This window comes from Lupinus angustifolius, chromosome LG19, assembly GCF_001865875.1.
Source record: "Lupinus angustifolius cultivar Tanjil chromosome LG19, LupAngTanjil_v1.0, whole genome shotgun sequence".
Classification (NCBI taxonomy): Eukaryota; Viridiplantae; Streptophyta; class Magnoliopsida; order Fabales; family Fabaceae; genus Lupinus; species Lupinus angustifolius.
Genome location: NC_032027.1, coordinates 14,436,505 through 14,450,438, shown reverse-complemented (window position 1 = coordinate 14,450,438; position 13,934 = coordinate 14,436,505). Strand labels below are relative to the sequence as shown.

General features: G+C 30.4%; 2 protein-coding genes across 4 annotated transcripts; both read left to right on the top strand.

Moving 5' to 3' along the window:
- LOC109333650 (ent-kaurenoic acid oxidase 1-like) lies at positions 1,891-8,543 on the top strand. Its single transcript, XM_019569182.1, has 8 exons — positions 1,891-2,303; positions 5,736-6,213; positions 6,305-6,568; positions 6,739-6,828; positions 6,911-6,989; positions 7,731-7,837; positions 7,952-8,070; positions 8,200-8,543. Exons 1-8 carry the CDS (start codon positions 2,062-2,064, stop codon positions 8,303-8,305), a joined length of 1,485 nt encoding a protein of 494 aa, XP_019424727.1. The 5' UTR covers positions 1,891-2,061; the 3' UTR covers positions 8,306-8,543.
- On the top strand, positions 10,155-13,154 carry LOC109333688 (coiled-coil domain-containing protein 158). Of its 3 annotated transcripts, none has more exons than XM_019569233.1 (5): positions 10,155-10,466; positions 10,620-10,731; positions 11,341-11,414; positions 11,509-12,123; positions 12,767-13,154. In XM_019569233.1, exons 1-5 carry the CDS (start codon positions 10,308-10,310, stop codon positions 12,881-12,883), a joined length of 1,077 nt encoding a protein of 358 aa, XP_019424778.1. In that variant the 5' UTR covers positions 10,155-10,307; the 3' UTR covers positions 12,884-13,154. The 3 variants fall into 3 exon arrangements, with proteins under 3 accessions (XP_019424778.1, XP_019424777.1, XP_019424779.1); XM_019569232.1 differs by having other exon boundaries at positions 10,155-10,511; XM_019569234.1 differs by lacking the exon at positions 12,767-13,154 and having other exon boundaries at positions 10,155-10,511; positions 11,509-12,013; positions 12,060-12,125.

Here is a 13,934-nt window from a genome sequence, read left to right as displayed (position 1 = left end):
ATATGAGCCTAACACAGTGATAATCCAAGGACAAAGCAAGTGATGATCATGCTTTAGGCCCATAATTCAATTTACTTTTATTATAAAAAAACTTCAAGTTTTTCTTAATTTCTTACTAAAAATGTATATAAAGAAATGAACATTTGACAGATATGTTAGTCTTATTATGTAAGACTCTACTAGATTTTAGAATGATAAAAAATGTCAATTATTTCATTTTTTGGAGTGATACTTGTTGAGAGGATAACCACGTGTCCTCGAAAGAGATTATTTTCTTAACCAAAATGGGTAAAAGAGTATTTTTGGTAGTACAAAAAAAAATCCCCTCTTGCAAATCAGTCACTAATTATTAACATAACAAATATTTTTAACAAATTACTGATCTGATTTGAACTCAATTCAATGTTTTCGTTTTGAGCTCAGCATCATGGTAAATACTTTCTCCACTTTCTCTGAAACATCAAGATAATCCACACTATTATGTACTGAATCTAGAAAAGCAATAAAGTAAAAATATAAATGCACAGTTTGTAATATAAGACATAATTGAGTAGTGTGCATGATAACATCAAATTCGAATATCTGATAAAAACATCAAATTGGAATAAACTTTGATATCATATGGATCAATTATTTAATTTTTTTAAGGTATTATAAGAGATAAATAACTTTCATTATATGTCTATAACAGAGTCAAGTAGTGCAATTGAGGAATCCAACAAAGAAGATATAAAGTGTACCTACATACATATTTATCAATGATGTCCTTTTCTTGTCCACACAGAACAATTGTTGGAGTAATGGGATAGATGAATTTCTTAATATGTCTAGACCATAATTTCTGGCACGTTTTTCTTTGAGCTAAATTTTGAAGTTGGATTCCTAACCCAAAACTGAAATATTTGGAAACATGTGAATAACCATGATAAAAAGTGCCAATGGTGGTCTCAAATTTTAGGCAATGATAAAATTACTGAATGTCTTTCATATGTAACATGTTAGAAATTTCTTATTTCATATATATAATTAATATCAATAATAATAAAATATTTAAAATAATATAGTTCGTATAGTGCTATATAATTAAGTTCAAAATTATCTTCGAGTGCCAACTAATAAAACCAGAGATCTTGATGACTCTCCATGACACCCTTCATTAATTTTCATAAGCAATAATTTCATATTGTGAGTATTAGGAGGGGATGAGATCAAAATATTAAGAGATTTCCAAATAATGAGTCAAATTAAAGAAGAATCATAATAATTGGAAATGATATTAGGAAAATCTTAAGATATTAAATCTATAGATTCCCCTTTAAATAACTCATTACTGACTAATACATCACTTTTCGCCAACACCTCAAAGGATTTGTCATAAATTAATGTTAACAATAAGTCCTATAAAATACAAAGGGGAAGATATCATGACTTTTTTATTCTTTTATTTATAATAAAAATAATATTTTTATCTTTCAAAGTAAGTCAAAAATTTCTTTCTCCAATATTTGAGAATATCTTTTTGCAAGTATGCCTCTATTCCTAAACGAGGAAAGATCCGTTTACATTCAATTTAAGTTACACTAATTATACTCAATTTTAGTCAATTTGTTTTCTTAAATCCAACTGATCAAATGAGTAAGTAAAATAAATGATGAGAGAGAAAAAGAGAAATCTTAAATAACTTTTAAATTTCACTCATTTGGTATGTTGGATTTAAGAAAACAAATGACTAAAATTGAAATTGAGTATAATTAGTATAACTTAAATTGGATGTAAATAGATCCCTTGTCTTCGTAAATAGGGTGAGGACAAAACAAAAAGTTGGCTAAACAAGACCTGCCACCTTTATCTCTATGTTTAACTTTTCAGAAATTCATTTTAGCCACCCACTACTATCATGAATTTCCTTTCCTTATGTTCCTATAAATTCTCCCCTCTCTCTCTCACACCATATACTAAGTATTCCCTATAAATATAGAGAAAAAGGGTGAAAGATTTGTCTAAGTTGAGTTGGTATTTTGAGTAACTTTGGTTTTGTAGTTTTCACTTGAAGTTAAAGTGATGATAACAATAGTGATGGGTTCCATATGGGTGGTCCTTGTGGTTCTTGGTGGTGCTCTTTTGGTCCTAAGATACTTGCTTAAGAATGTAAATTGGTGGTTGTATGAATCCAAATTAGGTGTGAAGCAGTATTCTCTGCCACCAGGTGATATGGGATGGCCCTTCATTGGTAACATGTGGTCCTTCCTTAGAGCTTTCAAGTCTAGTGACCCTGATTCTTTCCTCTCATCCTTTTTCTCCAGGTAAGGTTTTAAACCCGAGTCCACGAACTTTATACATGTTTTCGAAACTATATTATGACCACAATTATTGATGTATTAACTACATATAAATCAATTGTTTGAAACATCAAAGATTTGAGAGTTTCCGAAATCACCATCTTTATTTAAAACCTTTGCTACATGTCCTAATGGTTCCAACCAAGGATCCTTACCTGAAACCACACCCACATTTTTCTCACTCACCAAAGTTGCTTTTGCTAGTGGTCATGAAAATGGAAAGAAACCACTTTTCTACTTTATTTCTAGTTTAGCATAAAAGCTTGGCCTATGTGAAATTAACATAATGCTAACTTCGTAGTTTCTAGAGTTTAAGTTTTGACATTTCCTCATAGATTCAATTAGCTTATCAACTTTTTGTTCTTAATGACTGCATAAATTGGGTTTGGTTTTTGAAAATTTTGGTAATAAGCTTTCCATTTCATTTTGAGTTAAACCTTAGTATAATTAATTATTTTATTTTATCAAAATTAGTAATATAATATAACTATTATAGGTTATTTAAAGTTATTTTTTGATAAATCAAAATATATTATTTTCATTTAACAAGAGCTGTGCTTATTTGTCATTTTCACTGCCACTTAACTCCAATCTCTCTCACACACTATCTTAAGTTTTCTTCTATGATATGGCACAGCAGAAGCCACCATTTGTGGACAACATGATACTCCAAATTTCAAATTTTTTTGAAGTTTTAATTAATTGAATATTTTTAAAAAGTAAACAACAAAGTTTTTGACATGTAAAAAAACCCCTTGTTAAAAAATTTAGTACGCGATAAATTATTTCTTCTATTTGTTCCATAATATTTTTTATAGGTAACAGTTAATCATATAGTACAATGCATGCAAACTATTATTATACATTAAAAAGTTGTCCTTTTTTAGTTTTCATGGTTATGTAAACAAAACCGTAGCAACTGATTGAACTAAAAATTGATGGATTAGTTTCATAGTAATATGGTATGGTAGTTATATCGATTATGATATTATATTGGTTAAAATTGGTTATACTGATTAGTTTTCATTTAAATCGTATGAGTCAAGTCAACCGATTTCATTTAAAATTACAATTTTTTATGAAAATAATATGAGTGTAATATTTATGCACTGACAACGTAAAAATTTATATACCATCAATGCATCATCCACTATTTATTTGTATTACTTTTTTTAAGAGTCAATAATAATTAAAAATAAATAATAAATAATGCAATAACAGTGCGAAAAGCTCAACATCTTTTTCACAAATAATATTGTAAGAGATCAAACATACTATCACTATCAATGTTTATACTTTTAAAATATGGTCTATTTCAAGTCCCATATTTTGTTTGAACTAACGGTATAACAAAAATATTTATCAATTTTTTATGTTTTTTTAACATTAATATTATAATATATATAATTTATACTATGTGTTTAATTAGTAAATTGGTCTTACCTATTTCCAAACAGGCAATGAATTAATAACAACAATTTTGTAGTTTAGACACATAGGTCAGGGTGTCTTATATGGCATAAAATTGTCGCATATTGTTGGCTCATATTACAGGAATAAAGTGAACGAGTTTATCTATGAAATATTCGAAATATAATAGAGCATTTCACTCACAGTGACACACACTATTCATAAAGATTTAGCAAATCTACATCATCTTAATTTTGACTCCTTTTTTTGGGCTGCATCACATATTTGACTCTAAGCTTAAAATCTGAATATAATTTTTGATCCTTTTAGATCTTTATTTACACTTTTTTCAATTGTAATATTAAAAGAACAAAATTTGAGTGGAAGGAGTACACTTTCTTTTTTGGCCTGTTGGTAGAAGACTACAAGATGGAGACACTTATGTCATTTAACAAATTTAAATAATTGATTCCGTAGTAGCTGTACCTTTTATAATGTCATTTAACAACAAGACAATCTTTTTTGTCATTTTTAGTTTAATTTTATAAGATATCATATCACAATAATAAAAAACTCTTTCCCTAAAAATAAGTGATGTGACACCCACGATAACAAAGAATTAAGAGCTAAGTAGAGATATTGACACGTAATATAAATAAATTTTTGAGTAAATATGCAATTTAATCGCTAATGTTTTTTTATATTAGTATTTTGGTTTTTCAAAAATTAAAAAACTCAATATTATTTACAAAATTTCAAATGTGAGTCAAATTATTTATTATTATAATGTTTTACAATATCTGATAGAGAATAATTTGACCAAAAAATGACTAATTTGATTTATATTTAAAAAAATTGGAACCATTTTTTGGGTTTTTCAATTTTTGAAAGACCAAATTAATAAGGTCAAAAAATATGAGAGACTAAAATAGTGATGGTAAATTGTACCCAGACCCGTGGTACAAGCAAAAATTCCCGAAACGGATCGGGTCTGGATCCATATTTTTGGACCCACGGGTAATTGAGACCCGAACTTTTAAGACCCACTATTAGATGTGTCTGAGTCCGGGAAATAAGGTACCTAGACCCATGAGTACTCGGACCCGCTATTCCTTCCTAAATATATGTGTATATATATATTAATTAATAATGTTATATTGTTAATTCATAAATGTGATTGTTATATCGTTAAACATCGATATTATATTGTTAAGTAGTAATGTGATGTTATGTTGTTAATTTATATGTATAATCCAATACTTTATTGATTGAACAAATCTTATTAAATCAAGTTTACAACATAATGTTGAAATAGTCAATTTAAAATGTATTTAAAACTTTAAGTACATTTTATAGTTTTTTTCTTGTTGATTATCTAAATAACATATAAGATTTAAAGAAACAAACACACAATTACATAAATTATTCGCAATTATTTTTAATGTTTTTGAAATTATCGATATGCGCAAATTTGTTGGGTACCCAAGGACTCATGGGTAGCATACCCAATGCATATCAGCAAGGATCTGAGTCTAAAATGAAGCAACGGGGCAAGTTCGGATAATGCACTACTCAAACCCGTCCAACCCATTATCATCCTTAGACTAAAATGAATATTTATTCTACAATTTTAAGAGTACATATTTTAATTATTTTTAATTAAATAATTGCAAAAATTACAAATCTTTTATAGCAGGTTGGAGAGGATCTCAACTTCAACTAAAAGTTCAAATAAAACAAACTGAAATCATACTTGATAGAAACTGATCCTTGTACATTATTTTATTTTTATGCACTACATTTATTTTCCTATGCACTACTTTCACATTTTTAAATAAATGAAGTATATATTTGGTTAATTGTGTGTATCATTCTATTACATAGTTAATGTGAATAACAATTATTGCTGTACCAATAAATATTTAAATTCTCAAACTTGAATATATAATGATGATGCTAATGTTTTGGTTCAATAAACTTATACAGATATGGAGATAGTGGAATATATAAAGCCTTAATGTTTGGAAACCCAAGTGTAATTGTGACAACACCTGAAACATGCAAGAAAGTTTTGACAGATGATGATAATTTCACACCAGGTTGGCCTATCTCTACAATAGAACTCATTGGAAAAAAGTCATTTATTGCAATGTCTTATGAAGAACATAAGCGTCTTAGGCGTTTAACATCTTCATCAATCAATGGCATGGAATCATTATCTTTGTACTTGACATATATTGAAGAAAATGTGATAAGTTCATTAGAGAAATGGTCCAATATGGGAGAAATTGAGTTCTTAACTCATATTAGGAAGCTTACTTTCAAGATCATCATGCATATTTTCCTTAGCTCGGAAAGTGAGCATGTCATGGAGGCTCTAGAAAGAGAGTACACAACACTTAATTACGGAGTTCGAGCCATGCGAATTAATGTTCCGGGGTTCGCTTATCATAAGGCGTTTAAGGTAAAAATATCATCTTATTGCGAATGTTGTTTAGTATAATAGTGAGGAACATAATGTAACCTATGAAAACCTTGATGAGGTTGTTTTTCAGGCTAGGAAAAATCTAGTGAATATCTTTCAATCTATTGTGGATGAGAGAAAAAAGTTGAGGAATGGATATATACCGAAAAAATCTAAAGATATGATGGACGCCCTGATCGATGTTGAAGATGAAAATGGGAGAAAATTGGACGATGAGGAAATCATCGATATCATGTTGATGTACTTGAATGCAGGTCATGAATCTTCAGGGCATATTACAATGTGGGCAACTTATTTTCTGCAAAAACATCCACAATATCACCAAAAGGCTAAGGTATCAACTATCAAGTTAGTTAAATATCATTAGTCCATATAAATTTACAATAGCTAAAGGACACTAAAAAAAGTGCATTTATAACATTAATTTGAAGATATTTCCATGTCTTACCTCTTAACCTCAAAGTTTTAACTTCTACTTCCAAATATTGTGTATTCCTTGAATAGGAGGAACAAGAAGAAATAATAAGGAAAAGGCCTTCAACACAAAAAGGGTTGACACTTAAGGAAATTAGACAAATGGATTTTCTTTATAAGGTAAATCTCTAGTTATTGTTGTATCAATTGATGATGGATTAAGTTATGGTTATATTTGTTTTCATTTTTCTACATTCCATAGGTGATTGATGAAACAATGCGTGTGATTACATTTTCATTGGTGGTTTTTAGGGAGGCAAAATTTGATGTCAATATCAATGGTTAGTCCATGTTATGCTTATTTATATCTTGTGTCAATATCAGAATATTATATTTACAAGATGCATTAAGATAAAGACTTCACAACTTTGTAATCACTTTTGGCTTGCTTGGTAGATATGAAATTGAAATGAATAGAGCCATCCCTTTCTCCATTTCCCTTTGAACATAATTTAGTGTGGGGTAAAATTACTAATGATGGCTAGTGTCAAATTGTCAATGTTGTTCATTACATAAATGATTTAAGAACGTCCTAATGTGCAATGAAGTAGATGCAAAGAGGAAGTATGAAGTAAATGGTGGTCCAGTGCATGAGACTCCTATTTAGTGAGATCTGGGGAGGGTAGATGTACGCAACTTTACTCCCACAACCGGAGAGATTGTTTCTTAGATTTAAACCAGTAACTTCATAATTACTAAGCGACAACCTCACTATTGCGCCAAACTTACCCTCGGTTTAACTTTTTATTCATATTACCAAAGTGATCCTTCACTGTGACTCCAAATGTTCTGAAAAGTGAAGGAAAGTAACTTTTGTTTCATTGGCTACTCATGCAAAGGACAGAATCTAGTTTCTGTTTCATGTGGTACAGAAGGATTTACTAATGGCCTAATATGGTTCTTATTCATCACACAAAATATTCTTAGATCACAATGTGGCATGAAGAAGGCATAAAGATGCAGCATATTAGTATAATATCTTATAAACATAGCAAAGTATTAACTGCATATGAATAATACAGGTTACACCATTCCGAAAGGTTGGAAAGCTCTTGTTTGGTTCAGATCGGTTCACCTTAATCCTAAAATATATCCTAATCCGAAGGAGTTCAACCCTCATAGATGGGATGTAAGTTGCGAAGGTTCATTTTTAACTCATTTGAATTGAATGAATAAGTTACTTAATATATTCTACTCTTCTATATGTTATAATTCTCAATTTGATAACTTCATGCTATTTTAGAAGGAACACAAGGCTGGAGAGTTCCTTCCCTTTGGAGCAGGAACTAGATTATGCCCGGGGAACGATCTCGCGAAGATGGAGATAGCAGTTTTTCTTCATCATTTCCTTCTAAATTACCAGTAAGTAACCTTAAATACATGGTTACTATAGTGAGTTAAGTGAAAAATATTAGTGTATAATAATGCTTTTTCTAGTGAAAATTTAATGGTATTTGACAATGTTCTATGTGTATTTTGTTTATGTCACAGACTTGAACAGATTAATCCTAATTGTCCTGTGAGATATTTACCACATACAAGGCCTATAGACAATTGCTTGGGAAGGGTAAAAAAATGTTCATCTACATCAATGTAAAAATGTTCATCTTTTTTATACTCTAAGAGTCCATTTTCATGTTTGTTCTAAGATAAACATAGAACCCCATATCTACTTTGAGCTATGTTGTTATAGCAAAGGAAAAATAAATAGGAAGTTTAATTTATACTGATTATTATGCATATATCTGGGTGACTATAATTGTTCTGAAAAATGGACAAAGGTAATTGTTGTTCAATTATATTAAACAAAAAATCTGGTTTGACCCAATCTTATAGAAGTAATTTTGAACTTTTTATTATTTTTTTAATGTTGGAAATGTTAAATAACTACTGTATGTTGCAAACAATTTACACTATCCAATCAAACATTAAAATATTAAATAAGAGTTATCAATATGTAAACAGTTAAGGCATACAAAAGGGATATTGAAACAAGAAAAAAAGAAGTGAACATTAGTAGTTTGAAATTATGTTACAAAATTGTGACAACACCAAGCATGCAAGAAAGTTTTGATAGATGATGATAAATTCACACCTGATTGGCATTGTTCTATTCTGCCATTGAACTAATTGGAGAGAAATCATTTATTGGAATCTCTTATATAGAACATTGACGATTTAGGATAGTGTGCGAGCTGAGTTTTGAAGCATAAGAGATCGAAAATGATTGTTTGGGAGTTTCAATCCTTAGTCCATCCAAATTTATAATTGTTAAGGTAATGAAGATAAATTTACTAAATAATCATTATCATTAGTCCACAAAATTTACAATTGTTAATGGATGTCAAACAAGTTTATCAAATGTATAAGAAATTAATTCATTTCAGAATATATGATCCATTCTAACAAAGGTCGCTTCTAATAATATAAAGAGACTTCTATTGCAGCCTTGTCTTTACCTTAAATGACATTTATATCGAAATGAACATAACTCTATGTTTTTGAAGAAATTTGAACATATTCCCATTCATCTAAATATCCACTTTCTACAAATGGTACATAGATAGACTCTAATACTCAGGGATCATCTACACATTTAAAAACACAAATAATTAAAGTAAACATACATTTACTTAATATAGGCATCAGAGAATCATTTAGCAGCCAATTGGAATGTCACCAAATGCATAAAGATTTATTCCTCAAAGTTCTAGATTTAGTTAACGTGGGGATCACACTTCAAAGAACAGAGTACAAAATTATAATTTTGATTCAAAGATTGATATTTTTTTGGGTACTATTAAGGATATTTCTTACATTTTCTAGATTCGTGATTGTCTCTCAATAAGTGTCGCTCTCAAGAATCAAACCCTCGACCTTGGAGATCTAGTGAGACCTTACAACACTAGACCAATGTCTTATTGCTTCAAAGATCAGATTTTAACAACTTAATTCACATATTTTATTGAAACCTCATTGGTCCATTATCAATGAATACATTGACATTTTATCTACTATTTATTTGTGCTTGTTTTTTCTTTCTTTATGCTATTTGTTTAGTGGTAACAAAGTAAATTTTAGATGTGAAGATACGCAATTTCCCAAAAAAATTCAAGTTTATAGTTGATTTATAATCTTAAAAAAAGAATAACCATACCAATTAGTCAAATATTTTTTGGTATAATAAAGAGTATTCCATCATCATATAAATAAGAAATTAATACATTTTGGTATATATATATATATATTTTTTTTTCAACAAATATTACTCCCATATATTATATTCTTAACCTTTTAATTTACATGAGATTTAGCAATGTCTTATATCACTATACAATTAACCAATATGAAGTCAATGCCTTTTAAATCAGTTGAATATTTAAAACTTCATTTTGGGCTTACAAACCCAATCCATTATTTGAGTCATTGCAAAACACAATTTTTGAATTGAAAACTCTCTCTCTCTTTCTCTCCTCTCTCTACGCAAAAATCGACCGTTGCGATCTGATTTCTTCTCCAACTTCAGTTCTTCTGAATTTTCTGATACAATAACCAAAAACAACAATCTATAATCTTCACTTTCTTCTTCTTTTATTGCAATGCCCACAAGAAAAACGAAACCTTCTTCTTCGGAGCGTCGAAACTGGGACAACGTTTTCAACTTGCTGGTTCAGATTGTTCGCAAACAACAAAATCAGCTTCAATCCCTCGCTACTCAGCACAAGTTTCTTGAAGATCGCTTCAAAATGCAGCACGAGGCTTGGGCATCTGATATTCGCTCTCACAACGCCCAAATCTCCATGGTAATTTGTCAATTTTTCTCTTTTAGGGTTTTTCTCTCTCTAAAAATTAAATAAAAATGTTCCTTTTTCTTTCTTATTTGTTTAATTTTATTTGTAATTCCCGTGTAGATGAATGGATTTTTGATGTTTGAGGAGAAGAAACGGTTGGTTGAGGCTGCAAAGTCAGATATGGTGATGGGTTACAAACACAAAGAGGCTTCTGTTCTGAAATGGGTTTTGGGTATGTGTTTTTACCTTTCATGTTTTTATTAATTCCTTAGAATAAATTTTGCTCCTTTTTCTTTTTGGGGGCTTGAAAATTATAACAAGTTTGGATTTTGGTGGATGTAGCAAGGAATATGGTTGTTTACTTGTCTCTTCTTTTCTTGGTGTTAGATTCAGAATTTGATGTTCTATTCGTCAAAGTTCTCTGTCCTTAAGAGTAGAAAGTTAGTTTCTTCAGTTAAAATATGAAGAATGCATGTTTCTTTTTCTCTTGTTATACCCTGAGTGGTTTGAGTTGTGAGGGAGTACATAAAGGTAGACATGCATGTCGTCTAACTGAAGACCGGGGTTATTGGCGTTGTAGCATAGTTGAACTTATAATTTCTGAAACTTGAGAAAGTTTATGTGACCAGTGACTGGAAGGCTTTGCCTAAGAAGTGAATTTCTCATATCCACCAAGTATAATTCTTCTGCCAAAGCTTAACTACAAAGTTATGCTTAGTTTTTGTACCTTAACTGAAAAGTTGTGTTGATTGTTGAAATTTATATAGGGTTTAAACTATCTATAAATATGAAATGATTCTAATCTCAATTCTTGACTTTCTTATTTATCTTTTAATTACAGAGCAAGCAGAAGATGAGTTAGCGGATTTTAAAGCCTGCTTTGGATGTCTCTCTAGTAAATCCTCTAATGGAGAAGTATGTTAGCTCTCAGCGTTGCATGTTTTTTTGTTGTTAAGTTTTCTGATGTTTTTTATGCATTTCATCATGCTGAGAAATCACTTTATAACAGGACCAAGAAACTGTGTCTAAGGGTTCTGACAAGAGGAAGAAAGGAATCACAGGTAGTGAGAGCAAGTCCACTTGGAGTGATGCAGAAGAAGAGAAGTGTTCCAAGATAATCAAAGATGAGTTGAGAAGGTTAAGAGCTGAATGTGAGAAGATTTCTCTGGAAAAAAGTTCCGAGGTACAGGCTGTCTTAGCAGAAAAGAAATTTGTATGGAATCAATATAATATAATGGAGAATGATTACACTAATAAATTAAGGACTAAACAAGCTGAGGTAGAAAAGTCATCTGAAAAGATAAAGATACTTGTTTCTAGCATGGAGCAACTACAGTCAGAAAATAACAAAAAGGATAGTACAATTGCACAGTTGGAAAGTAAAGTGGCTGATATGGAGGTTGAGAAAACAAGATTGAAAGAAGAAATATCAGGACTCTCTGTGGAGTTGGATTATTTAAGAAAGTCCAGGAACAACCGAGGTACACCTGTTTTAAATCGTTGCGCAGAAGGAACTATAACTTCTGATTCTGGAGTCAGTAAGAGCGGCAGTAGAAGAAGTATCAGCTTGAAGAAAGAAATATCAACTCCTGATGCCCTTGTTCCTGCAAATTTGTCTGAAAAGGTATAGCACATGCTTTGCTGATTACTAATCTTGCCATGTTGCCCAGTTTAACTTATGCTTCACATCTGTCATGCCTGTTTGCTTGTAGTGTCATTTAATCGACGTTTCTCTCCTAGTTTCTCCTTTATTTTTTGCCCGCTGCCAGAGCAAACAATGTTTGAGATGAAATTTAACGAAAACATGCTATTGTAGTCCTCAATCACATAAAACAATGTGCTCGACATCTTCTTAAAAAAATTGATTGTTGTAGTGCATTTTCAATTCATTGGATGACAAATTTAACTTAGTGTCAGCCATGCCTACTGGATTACAACTATCCATGATTTGCTGATTGTCAGCAAGTAATGTCTTCTGCTGTGCAGCATTTGCAATCCAGTAGCGACGTCTGCATCCTCATGCATTTCACATATATATATTGCTTATTGAGCTGTATTATATTGGGTATCTATAAATATAGCTTTAGTAATTTATCATATTCGAGTATTCAAGGCGGTTATTCTAATGTCACTTCTGCGAAGGTGGGTGAAAGTTTAGATAAAGGTTCAATATACTGTATTACTAATTTGAATTTCATTTAATAATCGGGTAACTAACATGTTCCTTACTGTTTTCTTTGTTTCCCTTCCATTAATGTTATGTTCAGAGAAATAAAGGTCTGAAGAGGAAAGAAAGCCCAGCTGTTCCTATCTCTGAAACTCCAAAACTGTTTTCTTCCAGCTTCAAGGTCCCAAAACTGAAGTCCTCTTTAAGGATCAGATGACAAATGACACATCCTTTAACCAATGAGGAGATGATAGTGTTGTATATGGTTCTTGTATGAAGGATTTCTTTTGTAAATTATGTATGAGCTATCTGTTTGAAATAGGTTTATAGATTAGTTCATAGTTCTTCTAATGAGCATGTTTGGAGTGAGTTTGCATCAGAATTCAGATGCCAATTTTTAGGTAAATTATGTATTATGTATCAGCTTTCTGTAGAGATATCAAACTGATCAAGTTTTCATTTTCAGTCTAAACTACATTTCTTTTTTTTTAATGTGGCTCTTAAACTACAACTCTTCATAATTTTTCAACTTAAGGAAAAGTATTATTTAGGTATATGAAACGTGAAATTATAAGTGTTAATGTTGTTTTATCAAAAATATTATTGTATACATGCTGTTATAAAACTTCTTTATAATGACTTATTGGGTGAAAAATTGTTTGGATTTAACTTTTGTTGTTGTATTTTCTCATTTTACATAAGAGGGTCTAAAATGTTTCTCAAATAGGGTGAGTCTATTATATGTTTTTTTATTCAAGATTTGTGTGTTTGTCTATCCACGCTCCCACTTAAAGTGTAGGGTTGTGATTAATTTATTATTTAATTTTACTACTATGAATGGAATATGAACCCATTCAATTGCTTAACTACTTATTGCAGTAAACTGAAAGTGTAGGGTTGTGATGCACTTTTCTCCTACATGCCTATCAATTTGTGTGTTTTGCCTCGGCCACGAATAGATATCCTCCCCGGTACTTGAGAGATCAGTACTGGGAAAAGTGTTTGAAATTCATCAGTGTTTGTTTGTTTTATTATCTAATCTTTATTTTTTTGTGCATGATTGCTAACTCGTACTGTTTGTTACTCGGTTCTATGTGGTTTATCATTTTATATATTATTATAAGATTTATTTGTAAGAAGGTATTCTATACACAATAAAAATGTATGAAAATGGAAATACATCTAACTATTTGTGTTAGTAACCAGTGGTAAATGATAAGTAGAAGAAGAAGAAATCACTTTATTTAAGGATAATGTGATTCAATCGA

Excerpts from the sequence above, each read along its gene's own strand:
- LOC109333650 (XM_019569182.1), top strand. The coding sequence starts at position 2,062 with ATGATAACAATAGTGATGGGTTCCATATGGGTGGTCCTTGTGGTTCTT. Across the intron at positions 2,304-5,735 it reads CTCTCATCCTTTTTCTCCAG|ATATGGAGATAGTGGAATAT; the intron begins GTAAGGTTTTAA and ends AAACTTATACAG. Across the intron at positions 6,569-6,738 it reads AATATCACCAAAAGGCTAAG|GAGGAACAAGAAGAAATAAT; the intron begins GTATCAACTATC and ends TTCCTTGAATAG.
- LOC109333688 (XM_019569232.1), top strand. The coding sequence starts at position 10,308 with ATGCCCACAAGAAAAACGAAACCTTCTTCTTCGGAGCGTCGAAACTGG. Across the intron at positions 11,415-11,508 it reads GTAAATCCTCTAATGGAGAA|GACCAAGAAACTGTGTCTAA; the intron begins GTATGTTAGCTC and ends ACTTTATAACAG. Across the intron at positions 12,124-12,766 it reads CTGCAAATTTGTCTGAAAAG|AGAAATAAAGGTCTGAAGAG; the intron begins GTATAGCACATG and ends TGTTATGTTCAG.